Genomic DNA, 21,947 nt, shown 5'->3' on the forward strand with positions numbered 1-21,947 from the left:
CGTCACTATGCAGGGCATGACTGCACTTTAGGTAGACGGTCAGGGAGACCTCTGTGAGCAGTTATTTGAACAGAGACCTGATGAAAGGGAAGGAGTAAGCTTTGGAAGCACTGCCACAAGATTGTCCCAAGCAAAGGGAATAATTGGAAGGGCAGAGTTTCTGAGGTGGGCATGTGTTGGGTATCTGAGGAAGAGTAAAAAGGTCAGTGTGGTTGAAGGGGTTAAAGAGACAGTAGTGGAAGATCATGACCTTCAAATCATGGGCTTTGGGAAAACTCTGGGGCAGACAGTTTTAGGGAGATTCCATCTTTTAGCATTTTTGTAATCCCAAATAACATGGCTCATAAACAGAACCCAAACTCATCTTTTTTGAAGGGTCTCTTCTTCTGGGATTGGTGTCTGTGACTTACCAGGAATGTCCCCAAACAGATTTCTCTGGAGAATTTTTGATAAGAGTGGTAGTCATGGTAATACAATTATTGGACCATAAAATTACAATTTTTTTGATGGTAGGACCTGTGTCATATACAGTTTGGTATCCTTCAAGAAACCACATGCAGTGCTAAACTTATACATAGTAGGAACTTGATAAATATTGATTATTTTTTCAATGCTTGAATAAATGGCCTGAGAGTGGTAGGAAGGATGGGTGTCCTAGAAAGGATTGTTAAAAATATACCCTTCTAAAAATTTTGTTAGCAAAATTACTTCTAAAGTATTCAGACTTCCTTGGAATATTTTTTAAAGACAAGTCCATATGCTAAAATGTGAACATAAGTATATAACAAACTGAACAGTAGTAACATTATTTTCAGGCCAAATTTTAGTTGGATGGTTACATTTTGTCAATCTGAATTTTTCTCTATGTTTTAAACTGGATATGAGGAAGTTTTTTCAACCTGTTCTTTGGTATTAAAGGGTATTGGTGTCTGGACTCATAAGGACAAGAGGTTGCATTCATTACTGTCTTGCCCTAAAATATGTTTAATATGCTGAGATTGTGGTGAAAATGGCACGGGAAATATCAGTCCCTAAGGGAAAGATGGGTGGTCAAGACACGCTGTGTTGGGAAAGACCAAAGTTGTAATTCTTGTTCTACCATTGCTGAATTCTCATCATAACTGACTAATAATTTATTACCCTATTGTATGTCAATATCCCCATCTGCGAAGTGGGGGTAACACAAACTTACCCTCTGCCTTTCAGGTTTTTTGCGAAAATCAGTGAACTAATATTGGTAAAATTGGAGCCCCATGGATGAAGGGTACTTTGTAAGTATAACACATTATTGTCATGTTATTTTTTGTTTTTCCAAAGTGCAAATACCAGATGTCTGTTCTTGCCATATCAGGAAATCGGTATCACCATGTTTCACATTTGAATGTTGGTCATCTGACTTCCCTTGAGGAATTTAATATTTCTGCAGTCTCTAATGTTTTGTCAATATGCTGCATATAGAAAATCCACCTCCTCCCTTACCTCCCAAATTAGAAAAATGCTTACTAGATAATTTGAAAAAATATATGTCTGCCTATTATATAAAAATGTTGATATAAATCCTGGATATAAATGCAAGGTGTCTTTATTTCTCTCCCTCCTCCTCTCTCTCCCTTTCTTTTTGAATTGTGCGTAACTTGTGTTTTAAGCAATCAGTTTGTGTCTCAGAGAAACAGTTGGTTTCAGGGAGAGACTGAATGTTTCATTGAGGTGAGCGATGTTTTGTTAATGATGAAAATCGATTAGACAGTTTGCTCAGTATTGTGTTTCCAGACTTGGATCAGAGGGGAGAAAGCCAACAAGAATGGTGAGCTCAGGGTGGATCACCCTTCTTTAACCGGGTAACACTCCAGATGACTTGGGAATTGCCTCTTACCCATGGAATGACAAAGGCTGCGAACCACAAAGCCAGAGAGCAGACAGAGACTGTACAATCCTAAAGCAACTGCTTCAGTTGATTTTCTCCATTGGATGGCATGTCTTTTTTTATTTTTCTAAGTCGACCAACGCCCTGGAGTTGTGTGTACAACCATACATTGGCTGGCTATATGTCCAATGCTTAACCCATGATTTTTTTTTGTTCCTTTAAAGGGTAGCTGTCACCCTTTAAAAACTTCTACCATAGAGAAGTTAAAGAAGGATTGGGACCGTTAATTGAAGTCTATTTTAGGGACTAACCCTGGGATTCATGGGGCTGTAGTATCTATGTCTGAAGGGTTCTTACATGTCTCATGGAGTGCTACTTTTTGATCACTTTTAAGGGTTCCATCTGACTGGTGTCTCAGAGCCTCTATAGGCAGAAGTCGAAACTTGCAAGCACTTTGACGGTTATAGCATTCTTTCTCAGGTTGAACCCACATCCACCTTCTATGTATCTCCACCCTTGGGTCTTGATTTTGCTATTCACACCTGCAAAGAACAAGTCTTCTTCCTCCAAAGTGATACTCTTTCAAGTATTTGGTGATGCCTGTTGGGGCTCCCTAGAGCGGTCTCTTTCCCTCAACAAGAGCTCCTTGCCATGGTTTCTAAACTCTTTACCCCTCTGGAAAGGTTCTCATTTGTCTATGTCTTTCTTAACAAGCAGCACTGAGAAGCTACCTTCTCCAGGCCCCCTTCTGCAGCTCGCAGTCAAGAGATCTAATCAAAGGTACTGAAGAAAATGACCTCTGAAGAAATCGCCTGGAATCACGTGCGCCCATGGATGGGTTTGAGTAACGAGACAGCAAAGCCCACATCCTTCTGTGAGGTGCAGATGATTGACAGGGAGAAAGTTGTTTTGGTTAATAATACAACCTGCTTGCCTCCTGTAGACACAGCAGTAGCCTACTAATTCGTTAGAAGTGAATTAAGGTTGTTTACAGATGTTTTAAAGTAACTGTCAGAGTGAAAAAAAAAGTTCGTACTAAATGAGACCACTCACCTACTTCGGAGTTGCTGTTTATTTTAAGCTGAGTGCATAAATAATATATTGAGATACGAAGGGTGATTTCAAGCATTAGAACACGAAGCCTCCTGTTTACTAACTGTCATTGGGCTGAAGAGAATTTAAACAGCTCTGAACCTTTTTGTCTGTGAATGCAAGGCATGAAATTAACTTTCATTTCATAGTTAGCAGAAATCATGATTACGGCAGTCTTGTTGATGTGTCTCCTGCCGATCTGGATCTTTTTTGTTATGCAAAGCAGGCCTTGGCAACGAGTGCTTGCCATGTCTCCTTTCAAACAAGACCCCCTACCCCTTTACAAAATAAGCAGGGAACTGTCTGGGCCACCAAGTCAGTTTGTACTGGATATAGAGAGGAATAGTGAAGATATGCTAGTCTAGGTTCAGGAGTTCAAGTCCTGACTGCTGGTAGCCCTCTCGGAATTTCACTTTCTTCATCTGTAAAATGGGAATAGTAGCATCTACTTCTAACGATGTAATTGTTGGGAAATGACTTGGAAAGGTATCAGGTCATATGTGTACAGGGCAAGGTAATGGCATTTATGCCATTAAGGCTATAGTCTCAGTGATTCACATGTATGAACTCATTTCATTCACCTAGCAACCCTGTGGGATAGGTGTTACTATTACCCCAGTTTTACCACTGCAAACCCTGAAGCACAGGGAAGCTAAGCCACCTAATCCATCATCTCATAGTGAAAAGGTTGCAAAACTGAGATTGAAATATCAGGCAATCGGGGTCCAAGGTCTGTGTTCTGTGTTCTTAACTATGACCTGTTTGGGAGAAGGAAATCAGTTTCCTTGTCTGACTATGCCTCTTGCTCATGCACAAGTTAGTGAAACATCATTTCTGAAAACCTGGACTAAATTTCAGCTGGGAGAATGCAGGTATGGCTTCTCCATCAGCAAGGAGGATTCCCATTGGGTAGAGATGTAGCAGATTATATGGATTAATTATGTTTTATGTGTAAAGAGCCCGGTGATTCTTAGATGAAAAGCCCTAAGTAAAAAGACCTATTACATGTAATGCTTTCAGAAACAAGAAATTTGATTCACTTTTTTGTCCCCTTAAACTTGAAAGTATGATAGCCTATTTCAGGGTATAGGGAGAGTGTTAGAGAATGAATAGAAAATGTATGGAATGTTTAATTTTGCATGATTACATTTCATATTTGCTGAAGTAACTGAGGCAAATAGAAATGCATAATAGTAACACAGCAGACCTATTTTAGGTGTTTTGATGGAGTACTCTGGGTTTTACAGTCTGACACATGCACCCTTTGGGATAAATCCTTATTAAGCAAATGAACAAGAATGTATTTGTGTTTGCATCATTGAAAACATGTAATTTGTACAACACCTTCTTAAATTTGTATTTATATTATATTTGTTTGAATTTCAAAAAGGAAAAGAACCTAAAGTGATACATGGAAACAAAAATGATGTATATTTGCAGACATTTTCCCCTGAAATATACCCAGTCTGTGTGGGGTCAGACTTAAAAATCGGAGTGGCAAGAGTTGGAGACCTGATTTGCTTTAGATTTCTGAATGAAGTGGTTCAAAAATAGGATCATTTCCATAATCCCTGAAAAAAAATGGATGGATTTATGAGAAGTAATCAGCTGAAGGAAAGAATACATTCTGCACTTCCAAACTGTAAAAATCTCTGCAACTGCTCCTGTGCTCTAGCACTTGTTAATACAATAAGATAATTGCATAATTAAATACACTATGGAATTTCAATAATTGGAAACTTTGTTTTCTCATCACAATCTGCAACTTGCTGATGTTGAAAAGCATCTGCAGTTTTTTTCTGAAGGTCAGGATCATTCTTTCCTATCATACCCTCTGCAGAGTTCTGCAGCTCCTGTCGTGGTTCTGAGACAGGTTATTTTTAGTGGGTTGTATTTAGACAAGGTGAAGTTACGCCGGAAGTCCCCTAAAGTCTGATGTGTCTGCCCAGGCAATGAGAGTTGAGGATCACTTTGCTTAAAGTGTCCCTGGTGCTATCCAGATCTTTCTATGCAGTGATAGATGAAAAGCAACCTGAAGACAAGCGCAGTATAGAACTGGATGGTAATAGTAATTGTGAGGTAATCACAATCACTGACGATTACGCCTCTCTGGGTAGTGATCGTGTGATGGCTTCATAGAGCCTTTGAGGAGGAGCTGGGCTTCTTGGATTCCAGTCTGGCCTTTTTCTGTCTGTATAACTAGAAAACGTACTTAGTCTCTCAAATATTTTCCTGTAAAAGGAGAAGCTACCTACATCTTGGTGTTGGTGCAAGTCTTGCTTAATATGTGTAAAAAGCTTAGAAACTACCAGGCAGGTTATAAATATCCAGTAAATACTAGATAGTATTATTAGGCAGTCCAGAGGGAAACTTCATATTTACCTGAACTGTGGCAAATCTTTGAGTAAGAACAAATAAGTAGACTTATGGTTTCACCCATTCAGGAAATGTTTGCTGAATACTTTATATACCACTACCATCCTGAGTGTCAAAGCAACAGAGATGAATCATGCTCATTTTCTGCCCTGGAGAAGTTCGACTGAATTGGGAAAATAGACGTGTAAATAGATGATGATGATAATAATATTAAAACAGTGTCTGACAGGTAGTAAGATATTTTAGCAGGAACTGATGTGAACATTCATGAATAAATACAGGGTAGTCACTTCACATACAGTTGACTCGATACATGCTTGGAGAATAAATGAGTGAATGAATTCAGGGATAAAATTGACTTGAAGTTGCTTCTCTTTAGAAGTCAGAAGGGTTTACTGTGATCAGTTTGAGAGTGCAGGTGTATTTGTAATTGTTGGACACTAGGGCTGGCGCTAAGCAGGTGAGGTGCTAAGCTGTGAAATTTGAGGAGGCCCCCACACTCAGGGTGTCACAAGTGCCCTGAATGCTTCACTTTTCTCACCCTGGTCTAGGCCCTGTTGAACACATTAATGTCACATTAATTTATTCTTTATTAGTACACATATGAACTTTTCTTCCCACATTTTATTCCGAAAAATTTCAAAGCTACCAGGAAGTCAGAACACTCGTAAAAATACCACTCTGTGCACCCTTATGTACTTTGGTAGCTAATATTTTGCCTATCATTCTCTCTGTCTACATGACTTTGAACATTGTCTTACTTCACTATCAAAATCATATTGTACCTTCTACAGCGTTCCCACCCCCTTGCCGCCAGTGCACATTGCGTTAAATTTAGATCCTAAATGCTGAGTCTCAAAATGATAAATTTTGGGAAAAAAGACAAAAAAGAGTATTAAAAGAACTGTGCTTATGTTTCTCATATGTAAAACCCGCTGCTTGAAACTTATTTTCACAATATTCGTATACTAACTGAATATGGCCTATATAAGATGAAGATGCCTACAATTTTAAAGGTTAGAAAGTTTTTCTGGATGTTCTGATACTTTCTTTCACAGAGAATAGTTTTTTTTTTTTTAAAGGCAAATTCCCTGGACCATTATTTTTCTGAGAGCCTTTCAAAAGTAGCTGGCTGTGCAATCACTAATACAATGCTCTCATCACCATGTTAAGAATATTTACTGTAGGGGGTGACTTTGGAAATATAATATAGAGATTATATTATAAATTTGCAGATATGCTTTCTTTTAAAAATTTTTTCTAATTTTTAACATTTAAAAAATTTTATTTTATTTTAAAGATGTGGGCTACAATTCAGTAAATAAGTGGTCATTGTACAGATAAAGTTTGGGCCTCCCTACGATTCCCATTTTTCCTGGTTTGAGATCAGGTACCCTTATTGATGTTATGTACCTACCCCCCTCCCCTGGTAGTGTCCTGCTACTGTCAATCGCTTTCTTATAGTATTATAATTTTTGTTTTAATTTTAAATATGAGGGGTACAATTCAGGGTTAGGTACATAAATGGTCGTTGTGCAGGTAAAGTTTATAGTTGGCAAATATTTTTTCCCATTTTGTGGACTGTCTCTCCACTGTTTTGATGGTTTCTTTTGCTTTGCAGAAGCTTTTAAGTTTGATGAGGTCCCACTTGTCTCTCTTATCTTTTATAGCATTTGCTTTTGGAGAGTTGATCAGGAAATGGGTACCTATTCCAATTTCCATAAGGGTGTTTCCTATGTTTTCCTCTAGGATCCTTATAGTTTGAGGTTTTACATTTAGGTCTTTAATCTATTTAGAGTTGATTTTTGTGTGTGTTGAGGATCTGCTTATGAGTGAGAATTGATATGTCTAATAGAAAGGATCACACACTTGATTTTGGACAACACCCACACACTTACCCTAATAAAATCCCTTTTCTGATAATCTTGAGTATTTACAAAAAATAAGATATTTGTCACTGTGAAAGTGTGCCAAGATTTACCAGAAGGTTGTATAATCTCAGTGGTATTGGAAATGCTGTCTGTGGAAGCCTAGGGAATCTGGGGAGGAGCCTGAGGCCACCACAGGTGTTGCTGATGGGTGCAGAGGTGGGTGGGGTGATGGGAAAGAGGGAGATTAGCATTGGTCATCCTGGTCACTCGCTGATCTTCCTTCATAGTAGCACTGATATGACATGCTTCCTATTGGCCATCTGTCTAAGAATCAGTTTTCAAGAAAGTGTTCTAAAGCTAAAAAGAAATAATTTGAAAGCCATAATATTAGTGGACAGAAGAAGAAATAGGAAACATTTATCCAGCAATCTTGGTTGGCAGTGAGAAGTGACAGCTGTCAACTTGAAGGGTGGGAGAGGTCAGAAAAACCACGAAAGCAGACACAAGAACCAAAACACCATCTGTGAGTGTTAAGCGGGGTCAAATGCCCATACATACCCCAAGGCAGTGGTTCTTAAATGTGAGTGATTCCTGGTCCTTAACCCAGATATTCCGATTCATTAGATCTGAGGAGGTGCTTGGGAGTCTGGTTTTTTTAATGGTCACCCCCCTACACTACACAGAAAAAAATTGCCCTAGATTCATGTTTACATCATAGAACATTACAGCATTTGGTGTTGATAAACGTTGTAAAGAAAATATTCAGTTCAGTATAATGTAACGCTTTTGCAAATTCAGGGAAATTTTAGAATAATTTCCTTCCAAAATGATTAAAATAGAGTTAGCGTGAATAATAGAGGGAAAAGACAAACAAATAAGTACTTAGTACAATGTGTTTACTAAGTCCCGTGGGCGAAGTACACACAGGGAGAGGAAAGAGAGCTCATGTCTGGCTGAATCCTATGATGGGCTCTTGGAAGGGGGAATTTTATGGTGACACCTCATAGTTTCATGGGATTTACACAAGCTGTGGAGTCAGACAGGGCTAGATTTGAATCCTGACTCTCCTGCTTACTTGTGGTAGGACCTTAGGAAAATTACCTAATCTGTTTAAGCTGAGTCTTCTTCACAGGGTCAGAATGAAGATTAAATTAGATGATGTATAAAGAGTACTGAGTATTTAGAAGAAACTTCAAAATGAGTAGGTTTTCAAGAGAGAGGGAATGAGAGCATGTTGCTTATTGGTTTTATTTTTTATTTTGATTGGGGTGGGGGAAAGGAGACAAAAGAATATTCCAAAGAAGAAAAACAGCCTACGCAAACTTTGAGGTAAGGGATGGTGTCTGTTTTTGTGCATAGGTCAGTGTTTCCCAAAGTGTTGTTCATGAAGACGATTCTAGTTGGTACAAACATTTTACAAATATTAACTAATTTAATCCTCATAGTCACTCTATGAAGTAGGTATTCTTTGTTTAACAGACCATAAAGCTGGGGCACACAGAAGTTAAGTAGCTTGCTCAAGATCCCACAGATAATAGTGGCAGAGCCAGGATTTGAGCACATTCAGCATCTGTACTAGTAAGCACTATGCCAAGCTATTTTAATAATAATGACTTATGTTACTGCATATAAGGGAAATAGTACAGAAAAATCATGGTGTTACAGATATTGTTGCTTAGAGCAATGGTAAAGTTTTAAAAAAGTAACTTCATTTAAATTAACCATATAAAATGAATAATGGTAGGCATGGCATCAAATATGACAACAATGCAGTGGATGTTCCCCAGATGGCTTTGACGTGGGGAATTCTGGGGCAGTGGAAGAGAGTGGCAAGGATAGATTGGGGGCTACCTGGGAAGACTATTGCCTCCAAATCAAATCCTGAATTGTACCTTACATCTTTAAATAAAAATAAATAGGAAAAGAAAAAAGATAAGGCACAGACTGGGAGGAAATATTTGAAAATCATATTTTTGACAAGGAACTTGTATCCAGAATATATTGTGGCCTCTTCAACTCAATACTAGGACACACAACTCAATTTTTAAAAGTGGACAAAATATTTAAATATATTTTTACTAAAGGAGATATAAAGATAGCTAAAACACATGTGAAAAGATGCTTAACTTCCTTTGTCATTAAAGAAATGCTAATTAAACCTCACGAGATAACACTAAAGACCCACCACAATGGTTACAATAAAAAATATGGACAATAACAATTTTTGGCAAGAACATGAAGAAACAGAACTCTCATATAGTGCAGGTGGTAAACTATCACAGCCACTTTGAAAAACTGTCTAGCAGTTTCCTAAAAAGTGAACCATAACTATAGGAACACGAACTACAAATTCCACTCCTAGGAATCTACCTAAGAGATGTGAAAACACATGTCCACACAAATACTTATATATAAATGGTCATAGCGACATTACTTATAGTAGCAGAAGACTAGAAACAAATCAAGTGCCTATTAACTGTGAGTGGAAGCATAAAACATGATAAAAATTAAAATAGAAAATAAATGTGGATAAATAAAACATCTGGAAAAGACAAATTTACAGTGACGGGATGTAGATCTTTGGTTGCCTGGGGTGAGGGGTAGAAATGGAAACTGACTACAGATGGGAATAAAATACATTTCAGAATGAAGAAAGCATTATAAAACTGGTCTTTGGTGATGGTTGTGTGACTCTATACGTTTAAAAAAAGTCAGTAAGCTGTAAAAATAAAAAAAATACATATAACAACACATCCTTTACATTCTGAGGGAGGAGCAAGCAGGTCCACTGTAGGGTGCAAACCTCAGGGAAACTTTGTAGCTTGCTAATTTCGCTTCCATTTCCTGCACTCCATGGCAAGGAGGCAAAAATTCTCTTTGTTCCTGACTGTCTGTGGAATGACCACACTGAGACCTGGGCTATTCTGGAGTTTTAAGGATTTCTCTTCTTCCTTTCCCCCTTCCTTTTTCTCTCCTTCCTCTCCTTCTTTTCTCTTCGTTTACCTCTCCCCTCCCCTTCTTTTTATTGTATGAGAACAGAATTCAATGAGGCCATGGCCCAAGAATGCAAATGCCTGATGCAATTCAACAGGAAAAAAGAGTTTAATACTCTAGATGGCATTTTAATTTACCTTCAGCTTTCCAGGATGGCACCTGTGTCTGCCTCTGTATCTCTCCCTTGGATATGGTCAGAAAAACTAAAAGCTCAGATAATCCTAAACCAATCCATGCTTAGGCTTTTATTTTTGCAGATCTACCTTCATAACAACCTGGTTGAGGCTAATATTAAAATGAGTTTGCATTCCCTGAGCAAATGAGCACAGGTATTAGTCCAGAAATTGCAGGAAACCAGAGTGTAACCAGCTGCCTCTGGGCAAGGAATGATGGGATAATTCCACAGTCCCCCAAGCCTGGGTGTGGTGCTCCTGACGTGTCCTAACAAGGTGGCACTAAGTTCTCATATCTAGAGATAACGAGTTCCCTTATGTGGTCTTGCCCATTTCCTCTGTCTTATCCTGAGGGTGAGCACCGTAATCTGTTTTTCTCACCTCTCTGTTCCCACAATTTAGTGCTGTTATTGATATATGCTATGCATTTAATAAATGAACTTTTGCTGATTGGTTAATAAATGATATCAATAATTAAGTATTTCTTGATTCAGGTTATGGTTTAAGGAATATTTATTGAACACTTACTATGTGCTAGGCATTGTGCTAGGAGCTTTCATACTATTTGAATCTCACAGCAGCCCTCTTCACCTGTTGACGATGGGAAAACTGAGGCTTAGGGAGATGATTCAGGTCCACATATTGTGATGTTTAGGCTCAGTTCTCTGATTTCTTTCTGTTACTTTTCCTTGCCTTGCAAACATTTGGTGAGTTTCTCTTCCTGCTATTAAACTGGAGTTTCCTCACAGCTGATTCCCCAGGATTTTATTAATCAACCCGCAAGTAGAAGGAGAGTTCCTACCTCTCTGGCTATAAGTAGAGAATTTTGCTTCATGACATGAGACCCTGAAGTCATCAAATGTCACTGCCCACAGTGAGTCCAGGAACAGAAGCGGCTTTTGGAACTTCCAGCAGTGGCTGTCAGTGAAAGAACACGGACAAGGCTTGTGTACGTGTCTCAAACGCTGCTTTGCAGATTAAAATAGTTGTCACAGTGACTAGAAAATTGGACTGGTTAAACCTTCTGGTTTTAGATTGTTTTTGGAGAGTGAGTAACTCTATGATTTTTACTTGTCACAGGCCAAAAAGAAAAAAAAGTAAGAGTGAAATTTCATAGCTATTTTTCTTTCCTGTATGTTCATAGCGGTTATTTATATCTGAGAAGTTTCCATTGGGATTTAGTTCAGGATATAGACTTGGCAGAGTGACTTCTGCACTCTGTGGTGACATTTGACAGACTGCAGGCAAAGCAGGATGGATTTCTAATGTCTAGATGGATGGATTTGGGGGCAAAGTGTTGGGACTGGACTGTATTATAAAATAGATTTATTGATCTGAATCTAAAAACGGTTCGTTGCCTGTCAATATGAGATCTGTATCAATAACATTTGATAAATTAGGGCTCCTGACCCTTTGCTTTGTTTGCTTTATCAATTCCACTTGGCAATAACAATAAAAGACTCCAGATGGTGTATTTGGAATGGCTTATTGCTCTCATCATGCGTGTTACTGACCTTAGGGACCCAGCTCTGTGATACTGCATGTGTTGTAGCCCCCCGGAAGGGCACTACTGTGCCTGACTTCCTCTCCAGAATTAGAGGTTCTCCTGCTAAGTTGCATTTCAATATCAGCCTCATGCATTAACTTTGAAACGCTGTGCCCATGATGTAGGTCGCGTCTTCATTTTCCAGTTGAAGAAATTAAGATATTGCCGGGTTAAATGAGCTGCCCAAGGCCACACGGTAAATCTGTAATACAGCTTGGCTCCGGACAGAGGTGCCATGGTTGCTGGGTGGAGGATATGATCCTTTCCTTCTCTGTAGTTATGGAGTAAAATGAACTGAATTTGCAAAACTTACTTGCCAATAATACAGTTTCTCCCCAGGCATGCTGAGGAAGCTGTCATCTTATCTCTGAGTCTTTAAGGGAACAAATCCATGTCCCTGTGTAGGAAGCAAAGTGTTCCCTGGAGTTTTGGCAGAGAATGTGGTTTTGTTTGGTCTTTGTAGCCGCAGACCAAGGTTGAGGACTTCCTCCAACCCATCGAATGCTGACCTTCATGGAATGGCTCTTATCAAGCTATGGGCATCGTTTGAGAAGGGAAGGTCAACCATGTACCTAACCAGATAGATGTTAGGTGGTATGGGGATAGATAGAAACAGGGGATAGTTCTTCCTCCTAAAGTACTTACCTTTTAGTGGTGGAAATGGTTGAATGCCAATCTGTATCCCCAAATCCCTTCATCTGTGGGCTGTTAGAAATCTATTGTAGGTGAAAGAGGCCCCGTGACTCCAGTCACAGGATTACGACCACAAGCACAATAATAATGAATGATGGCAGTGTGTTAAATCAACACTCTGGATGCACTTACTCAGACAGGCCTGGAGACTACCTAGAGTGAGGTGAACAAATGTATTTGGGGTTGCCAATTTGTGTACCATGCAGGGTTGAAGTATAATTCTGGGTGTATAGCTGATCTCTTTGATGTGAGTTATGTTACTGTTTTACTTTTGGATATCTCCTGGAATTTTGAATTAAAAGTCACTTTACACTGTCATCCTAATGAAAATAAGCTGAAATAGAAAACCAAAGGAATAATTATCTAGTGAAACATAGCAAAACCTTTGGGAACTAGAATGCTTGGGAGGTAAGTGGAGTTTTATCAGATTATCTAGAGAAAACTTAAAAATATTTTTTTTGGTTGAGAATGCATTCTAAAATATATCATGAAAACATGTGGTTGTCTCTACTTTCCTGCCTTAGTATCCATGATACAATGAGGATAACACAATTATCCTTCTTGTAGAACCTCAGAAGGCTATCATTCTGAAGACCAGAATTGTTGTTGGTGATTGAAAGAATGTAGGGCATTAGCCAACCTGGTTTAGCTTGACAGTTTTGACATCAGTTTATTTTCAATACAGTGAGTTTATGAACACATTATTCAGTCTCGCACAGTCCATATGCCCCAAGACTCAAAGAAGAACAACAGTTCAACTGAAAATGTCATTAGATGTGTATCTAGGAATCTTTGTTTCTGATAAGCCCCCTGTGCTTTTCTAGCAAGCTCCTTAACAAAAGTATTAGAATTATTATTTCTAACAAGCCAGTGTTTTGTGGCTCACACTCTGACAAATGGCACCATGGGCAGAAGCATTGACGGTGGAGAAAGCACCCTGTGGAGCAGAATGGGGTGTGTGTGTAGAGGAAACCAGCTTTTGGAAGATGGCTCTGTGGGTCACTTGGTGGTGGCTTTTAGTCAATGACCAGCAAGATCTACAGTCTCCTAGGAAATTCAGATTCTATGTCTTAACCCAAATTTGTTTACAAACATTATTTGAAGACATTTATTTGGAATTCCAGGGCCTGAATGAGAAACAGTACAATATGAATCATAAGGAAGTATATGAGAGCTATTTTTTTATAGTAGGGAGAATTTATTTTATGCCAGAATATATTATTTGATTGATAGGATCAGATTATAGAAAATCTATGAGAAAAAACAATTAATGCCAGAAAATTATCACATTAGAGTTATTCATCCAGTCATTTGTATACCATATGAACAAATGTTCTTCGAAACCTTTACTTATTCTGTCAAACAGAGAAATTATTCATAGAGAACATTTTCATCACTTTCAAAAAAACAATACTGTGACCAAGGATAGGCATCTCTCTCTCTCTCTCTCTCTCTGTGTGTGTGTGTGTGTGTGTGTGTGTGTGTGTGTGTGTGAACACACATGGCTTGTGGGTGCATATCAGCAAACAAGTCATGAACTAATAATAAAACAACAAATTAGCAATAATTTAATTAAGCACAATTTATGTCAAAGTATCTGAATAGGGTGATGATTACATAATTATGTGCAAGTATTTGAGGTAAAGAAGAGATATTTTGCTTTTCTTAAATACAATTTCTCATTCTGCCATTGTCTGGCAGCTGTTTTTTGAGCTGCCCAGCTGGGTCATGACTTGGGCCAAACCTTTTCTGAGAGAATGGTCTATGCAAGCTGGCGGGTTGTCAAGCTGTGTGTGGTCCTCATCCCAGCAAATGAATAAATCAGAGATATAAGTTGCAAATGTGCCTAAATTAACTTATGCATAGTAGGGAATGGGCTTGGCATCATTTAAAGTCCAGCTCAGCAACAGCTTTCTCTCACGGCAGCTGAATCAAGGAGATGATGGAAAATTAAGGCATGGTGGACCTGGGAGCTTCCGCAGGGTGTGAACTCAGTGGACTGTGCTCAAAATGTCACATTCCAAGAGGTCCTGGAATTACCAGGCTCAGTGTCATATCGTGCTGTGGGTTCTTTTCACATGATGCAAGCCCTTGCTTATCTGACCAGACCTAAAATAAGACGTCCCAATGCTTAATTTATGAGCTTGGGGCCACCCAGGCCCATGATGTAAGTAACCTTGGGGTACACAGTATTTGATCACTTCAATTCCCATTAACTACCTGTTTCTAAATGGGGAAAAGCGTTTACCCAGCACATTGTGTTATTCATGAAGACACAAAAGGAGCCTGTTGTGCTGTCACTGGGACTGATTTCCATGTAATGCGATCCAGCTGTGGAATGCAGCAGATTGTCAGTTTCTAATGTTAGTTTTCTCTTTCTCTTTTTCTTCTTGCTTGTTCTTCTTCCTTTCCTCCTCCTCCTCCTTTTTCTTTGCCTACATTCCTAAAAAGAATCATGGCCAATTCCAGGCACTGTTAAGCGTGGAACTGTATATCGAGAGGTTGTGAGCGATTCCCCTTTTCAACACAGAAGGTCACACGTTGGCAGCTGAGAACCCGTTTTACATGATGCTGGGAGCGTCTAATGCATTTCTCAATTTCAGTGCTATTAATATTTTGGATCTGATGGTTCTTTGTTATGGGGGCTGTCCTGTGAACTGTAAGATGTTTGGGGCATCCTGGGCTGCTGTTCACTAGATGCCAGTAGCACCTGCTCATTTGTGACAACCAAAAATGTCTCCAGACATTCACAGATGTCCTCTTGGGAGCAAGATTGCCCTGGCTGATTTAGTGTGACAGCTTCCTGAGTCCTTGTTAATGAAAAAAATCTCACTGACTATCTTTGAGATTGTACAGATGCAGCTATTAGGTCTAGATTTGGAGGAGGAAATCAGGGGCTGATTCTTGACTTCAATCCTTATTGGCTGTATGACTTTTGGGGAAGATATTTAGCTTATCGGAGCCTTAACATCTTCACTTATTAACTAGGGATGATAATATGTAACTTACAAGGTAATGAAAGATCAGTGTAATTAATATGTCCAAATAATACCACATGATATATGCTCAAAAATTGATGATGTACTATATGACCTACTATATAAACACTACAGTTGTCAACTTAGACATATAGAGAAATAAAAGGTTGCCCCGTGGGTCTCTGTTATTATGCATTGCCCAAATATGATTTTGTCCTTCCTTCCTTCCACCATCGATCATTCTTATATTCTAGAAATAGCTAATTATAGCCAAAAATTGGGAGGAGAAATGGTGAGGAGCCTGGAAGGTAACGGCTTCCTGGTGGGATCATTCTATTAGGAAGCCTCACGGGAGGTGTGGACAATTCATTTAGTTTCTCGAATGTGAAAATATATAAAGATTGTAAAAGCAAAGGAACCCTCACCACACCATTAGTCTGAACCCCACTCGTCACTCAACCCATGCCAAATCCATCTTGTGTCTTTTGCTTTAGGAGAAAGTGAAATCGCTTTCCTTATTCAGGAATGAGGGTGACAAATGTTAAATCTGTTTTCTTAGGAAACAGCTGAGAAAACAGTCAAAATGATTCCATGTGACTAGCACAGTTTTCTGCCTAGCTCGTCAAAGTCTGAGTCTCTTTTGAGCTGTATCTAAATCTAGAAATAAGGGCCAGGCTCAGGAGGAAGGAGTAGCCATCAGACAGCTGGCTAAGACTATAATCTTTGACATCTCTCTTTCAGCAATCACACCTATATTTTACAGAGCCTCAAAAGCCTGCTACCAACATGAATTAAGAAAACCTTGGCAAGAAACCCTACTCTTCCTATTTTTCATGAAACTCTCCTTCCTGTGGATGTTGCCATTTCATTCATTTTTGTAGTTCTCTTTTCTATACATCCACCCTCTTTTCCAGTTGCACCATAGAACATGAAAGTAGAAAGGGGTATGAATGATCCTCAAGTTCATTGGCTGAATTACTTATAGGCCATTCCTGACGTGTTCCATCTGTCTTTTCCTTAAGTGATTTTAGAGATGAGGTGGTCACTGTTACGTGAAGCAGTATGCTCAACTGTTGGACCATGAGCTCTAATAGCTGCATGGAATATTCCTTCAACAAGTGCATAATGAGGAGGCACTTTGTACTAGGATCCAAATATGAATAAAATATAGCTTCTGCAGTCACAGAGTGAACTACGGTCATAGGAATATGTTGAATGGATGTAAATCTTCCATTTATTCATTCAATAAATACTTACGAGCAATTCTGTGCAACCAGGTACCTTGCTGGGGGCGGGGATGCAATAAAGCAAGAACATTATTCCTTCTCTCAAGATTACAGTCTAACAGAAGAGAAAGATGCTAATCCGATGTTCACCTTCATGAATACATAGTAAGATTACAATCTAGGAAAGGGGTATGGTTCTGAGTGTATATAATAGCAAAATTTGACACAAACTGGGTGGAAAAAGGGAATCAGGAAAGGTTTCTCCATCAAACAGACGTGTTGAGCTGTGAAGGATGAGTGAGAATTTGCGAGATTCTGAGGTTGGAGGGATGGGGAGGGCCCAGCATCCCAGTCAGGGGGATAGGAGTGCTGCAGCAGGAGTGAGTGTGGGGACTCTGGGAGTGATGGAGTACAGCAGGAATGGAGTCCAGAGGGCAGGTGGGAAGTTTCGTGGGGCTTCAGGGGCTATAGATTTTGGTCTTTATCTTAACATTAAGGCTATTGAAGAGATTTTATGAATTGTTTAGGGGATAAAGTTGACAGACTTTGTCATAGTTAGGTATGGAACAGATCAGATCAGTGGATGCAGAGGATACCCTGAGATATGTATGGACAGAGCAAAAATCTCTGCTGGTGCAGGTCATAGCAGGCATATGGAGACAGTGACATCAGAGACTTTGTGAAGTAAAGGAGGGCATCTTCCAGGCTAGTGAGGGAAGGAAAGGGGTTCCAGGTAAGAAAACTGCAACTGCAGAGATAGGCAGTCCTGAAGACTCACAGGAAGAATCTAGAACACACCAAGTTATCCTGCATGAGTTAGAGCCCAGAACCAGTGTTGGCAGTGTCAGAACATGAATGTGGCCAGCTGTCCTAGAGTCCAGCAGACTGTGCCGAGAGGATTAGACTCCGGCCTGAAGCTGAGGCTTTAGGGGAGCTTTGAATGGGGGAGCAAGGTCCTCTGCTGGAGTTTTAGAATGGTCACCAGACTACTGTTTGGATATGGAGACCGAAGGCCAGAACATCCAGTGTAAAGTTGTACAGCAGGCAGCAGCAGGGCTAAAGTGATCTTTCATCAGGGCAGCAGTAGTGGGCTGGGATTATTAAGGAGAAGAGAACTGGCCGGGCTCGGTGGCTCAGCCTGTAATCCCAGCACTTTGGGAGGTCGAGGCGAGTGGATTGCCTGAACCCGTGGGTTCAAGACCCACTCGGGCAACTTGGTGAGACCTCGTCTTTACAATAAATAAAAAATTAACTGGGCATGGTAGCGTGTACCTGTATTTCTGGCTACTTGGAAGGCTGAGGCAGAAGGATCGCCAGAGCCCAGTAGGTCGAGGCTGCGGTGGCCAGGAGCGGCCAGGAGCGGCCACTGCACTCCAGTCTGGGTGACAGAGTGAGCCTCCAACTCAAAAAAAGACAGAAAGAAAAAAATGAGAAGAGAAATCAACAGAACTGAGTGTTGGGCTCTGGCATGGCACAGGCACCCTGATTGTTGCTTCCCTAATAGCTGGAGAAATGTTGGCTAATGTTAACATCAATCTTTGCAAAATAGGGCTTGAAAGAAAACTTTCCAGAGGGGTGAGATGACAAGAATAAAATATTCAACCACGTGCAGAAGCCACAGTGAGTTTTTTCCCATTTTATCTACTCTTTTGGATGGTTCATGCACCTGTTCATTTTCTTTGTCAAAAGCGGAATATTATTTATAAAACACTGGCTTTTATTCCCCCTCTAAACATCTGGATGTTTGGAGTTGCACAGATAAAACATCTGGATTTGGGCCTGAAGTTTTGCCTCTTCTTGCAGATGTTTGGTGCCCGGTCGATGAAGCCTGCGGGTCTTTGTGAAGAGCCGTCTCATAAAACTAGGTGCAGGGGTCTGCAGTTGCAGTTTAAGGGCTTTGAGAATGAGACCTTCCCCAACAATGGTCCTATAAAATCACCAAACTAATTATGGGTTCAAAGGGGTTGATGATTTTTTTTTCCTGATTGACCAAAAGAGATATCAAAGAGTGTATTTGAGCTTTTAAGGAATATATTTTTTTTCCCCGATAAACATTTGTTTTGAACAACTGGGGATGAGGCAGTTGGGGAGATTCAATGTTATGCCTAGGGAGGGATCATTCAGCTGAGTAAAGTCTATTGCTTAACTTGGCTGGCAGACAAAGAGCCAAACACCTTGAAAGTTCAAGTTCATTCTTTCCCAAATAGCACTTTTATTTTTGGTTACAAAAATATTTTCTAGAATTTTTTTGCTTAGCCCCTTATGATCTTTTGTCAGAGAATGATCCACAAAGGGTTTGGGCAATTATTTTAAATATAGAAATTATACACAAACTTTAGAAAAGGAAAGTTATGTGATAAAATCCAGGGCAGGAGAAACATGCTTGAAAAAAATATGCAGGCTGTTCGTAAGTTGAGAGTGAACTGTCTTGGCCATTGCTACAACTAGGGGTAGGTTAGTTTGTGTGTTGCATCTTTTTCTGCCACCCCTCAGCAGCACGGTTTCTCTTGTGTCCTCAAATATTTTTATCATAAGTATTTATGAGAGGGAGATGTGAGTGTCACAGGTCACGATGGACTAGGGAGGCTCCCTTACTCCCCCCACCCCCCTTGTGTCCCCTCTTAGAACGGGACTGTGCTGACAAACCCATTACCCCTTCCAGATAGAGACCCGTCTTGGGGCTGACAGTATGTCTGCCTAGCTGCTACATTCCTCTGCTAGAACCACCTCTGTTTGAACTATTGTCAAGGCAAAATTGCTTTATTTCCTAATTTTGATGATATTAGCAAATACATGTAATGGGAAATAAAATTAATCAGTTTGTGCTTGTGAAATTGCCTCCTGTTTACCTCAGCCTTGTAGCGATTTTTTTCCCCCTCCTACAGGGGTTATTTTAATTAACAGCTTGAATTTTTGGTAGTTTAATTTATTTTATGATTGTGTAAAAATACTCCTTTGTAAGGGTTTATATATAACTAGCCAGCTAATTAGCAGTAATATTTTAACAACAGCTGTAGAAGCAGGGAGTCCCATGAAACATGGCTTCTCCCTTCAGACCGCCAAGATATTTATTGGTGCTTTTTCTTATCAGCTCTGGCTGAAGGCAACAAGGGGAGGTAGTGTGAGCATCAGATAATTAAAAGAGAAGTAAGCATTCAAGTCCTTCTCTCACCTGACACACAGAACTTCCTGAGGACTTCTGTGTCTCCACACCTCTGATTTAAGACTCCGTCTTTTTGGCTGCCAGTTCTTTGTTTTTTGAGTTGAGTCTCACTCTGTCGCCCAGACTGGAGTGCAATGGCTGCTCCCGGTCACCGCAGCCTCGACCTGCTGGGCTCTGGCGATCCTTCCGCCTCAGCCTTCCAAGTGGCTGGAACTACAGGTGCGCGCCACCACGCCCGGCTAATTTTTTGATTTATTGTAGAGATGAGGTCTCACCAAGTTGCCGGCGGGTTTCGAACACGCGGTCTCAGGCAATCCACTCACCTCGGCATCCCAAAGTGCTGGGATTACAGGCTGAGCCACCGAGCTCGGCCGGCTTCCAGTTCTTCCAGAGTCTATTATATATTCTTTGTGGGCCTCTGTATAAGACACAACTTTCTGGAAAATCACAGACTTTTAAGGGCATTATCTTGAACTAATAACAGTCATTGGTATTTGTAGTATACTTTGCATTTACGCAAAGCATTTTAGTAAAGAGTGAAGTTCGCCTTGGATTTATTTAGTTTACTCAAATTCAAGTATAAAAGTTGGGGAGAGAGTTCAGGTGCAGGGGGATGAGAGGGGCAGGAGAGATGCAGAGACATGGAGCGTCAGAGAGAGAAAAAGTGAGTTGGAGTCTCACTGTCGCCAAGACTGGAGTGCAGTGGCACACTCCCGGACACCGCAGCCTCAAACTGCTGGGCTCTGGAGATCTTTCTGCCTCAGCCTTCCAAGTAGCTGGAACTACAGGCGCGCGCCACCACACCCACCTAATTTTTGTTATATTGTAGAGACAAGGTCTCGCGAAGTTGCCCAGGCGGGTCTCGAACCCATGGGCTCAGGCAATCCACTCACCTCGGCCTCCCAAAGTGCTGGGATTGCAGGCCGAGCCACTGAGTCTGGCCAGGAACCCCTCTTTCTATAGCCAACACAAGCCCATCTGATCCCTTCCACTTTCTCATCTTCTCTCTTGGCCGAGCGTTTATTTTGCAGCTTTTAATTTGGGTTTGAGAGGGTGTGCACTCATTGGTCACCCTGAGTGAGATTCTAGAGTTCAGAAAAGTGGTTTGTTTTCCATGTCACATTTTTTCCTCCCAAGATAAGCCAACTACTTACTCTAGAGCTCAGCATGAATTTTGACTACACTCTATTTTTCCCTTATGTGTGTAGATTTTAGATCCTCATTCCTGAGTAAGTTTGTGATCTTTATAACCCGGTGACGGTAAATACTCTTGGCCTGTTTTATATCTTTAATCTTATTTTATAGGCAAGGACACAAATGGTTAGAAAAGTCAAATGACTTGTGCGAAATCACACAAAGCTAGCAGTAGAGAGGCGACTAGAAGTACCCCCAACCCTTAGTACCTGTGGTTTGTTTTCTTAGAGCATTCCTGGGAATCCTCTTCTTATTTTCCAGGAGAGAGCAGACCATTCTTTCCCCTGTGAACCCCTTTGCCTTGGTTATAGCACATTCCCAATTTTCTCTTCATGGCTCATCTTCATGTTTGTTTCCCACATGGACTGTCAGTTCCTGAGAGAGCAGACTCTCTTTGTATCTAGCTTGGTACCTGGTCCATAGTAGATTCTCAATAAATAATTGGATTTATGAAAAAAATTATTCAAGTAGAACCTGACTTTCCAATACAAGCTTTGTAAATTCATTTCTTCCTTCCTTCCTTTCTCTTTCTTCTCTCTCTCTTTCTCGGCATGTGCCACCAAGCCTGGCCAAGTTTAAGCAATTTGTTTTTTAGAGATGGGTCTTGCTGTGTTGCCCAGGTTGGTCCTGAATTCCTGTCCATGTGATTCTCCCACCTTAACCTCCAAAAGCACTGGGATTATAGGATGAGTCATCATGCTTGGTGGCCCAAATTTCTTTGCAGTGAGGAATCTAAGTTTCTGATTAATTACTTCATATCCAACTTATTATACTAGT

The 21,947-nt window shown here is 40.2% G+C and overlaps 1 protein-coding gene across 1 annotated transcript in view; it reads left to right on the top strand.

Moving 5' to 3' along the window:
- Positions 1 to 1,203: 1,203 nt before the first annotated feature.
- PPARGC1A (PPARG coactivator 1 alpha) overlaps positions 1,204 to 21,947 on the top strand; it is a 462,550-nt gene continuing 441,806 nt past the window's right edge. The window contains exon 1 of the mRNA XM_021710391.1: positions 1,204 to 1,271. Within this exon, the coding sequence (XP_021566066.1) occupies positions 1,254 to 1,271 (18 nt within the window). The 5' untranslated portion in view covers positions 1,204 to 1,253. The remainder of the gene's footprint in view (positions 1,272 to 21,947) is intronic.

Source organism: Carlito syrichta, unplaced genomic scaffold, assembly GCF_000164805.1.
Source record: "Carlito syrichta isolate Samal-C Ts95f unplaced genomic scaffold, Tarsius_syrichta-2.0.1 Scaffold288844, whole genome shotgun sequence".
NCBI lineage: Eukaryota > Metazoa > Chordata > Mammalia > Primates > Tarsiidae > Carlito > Carlito syrichta.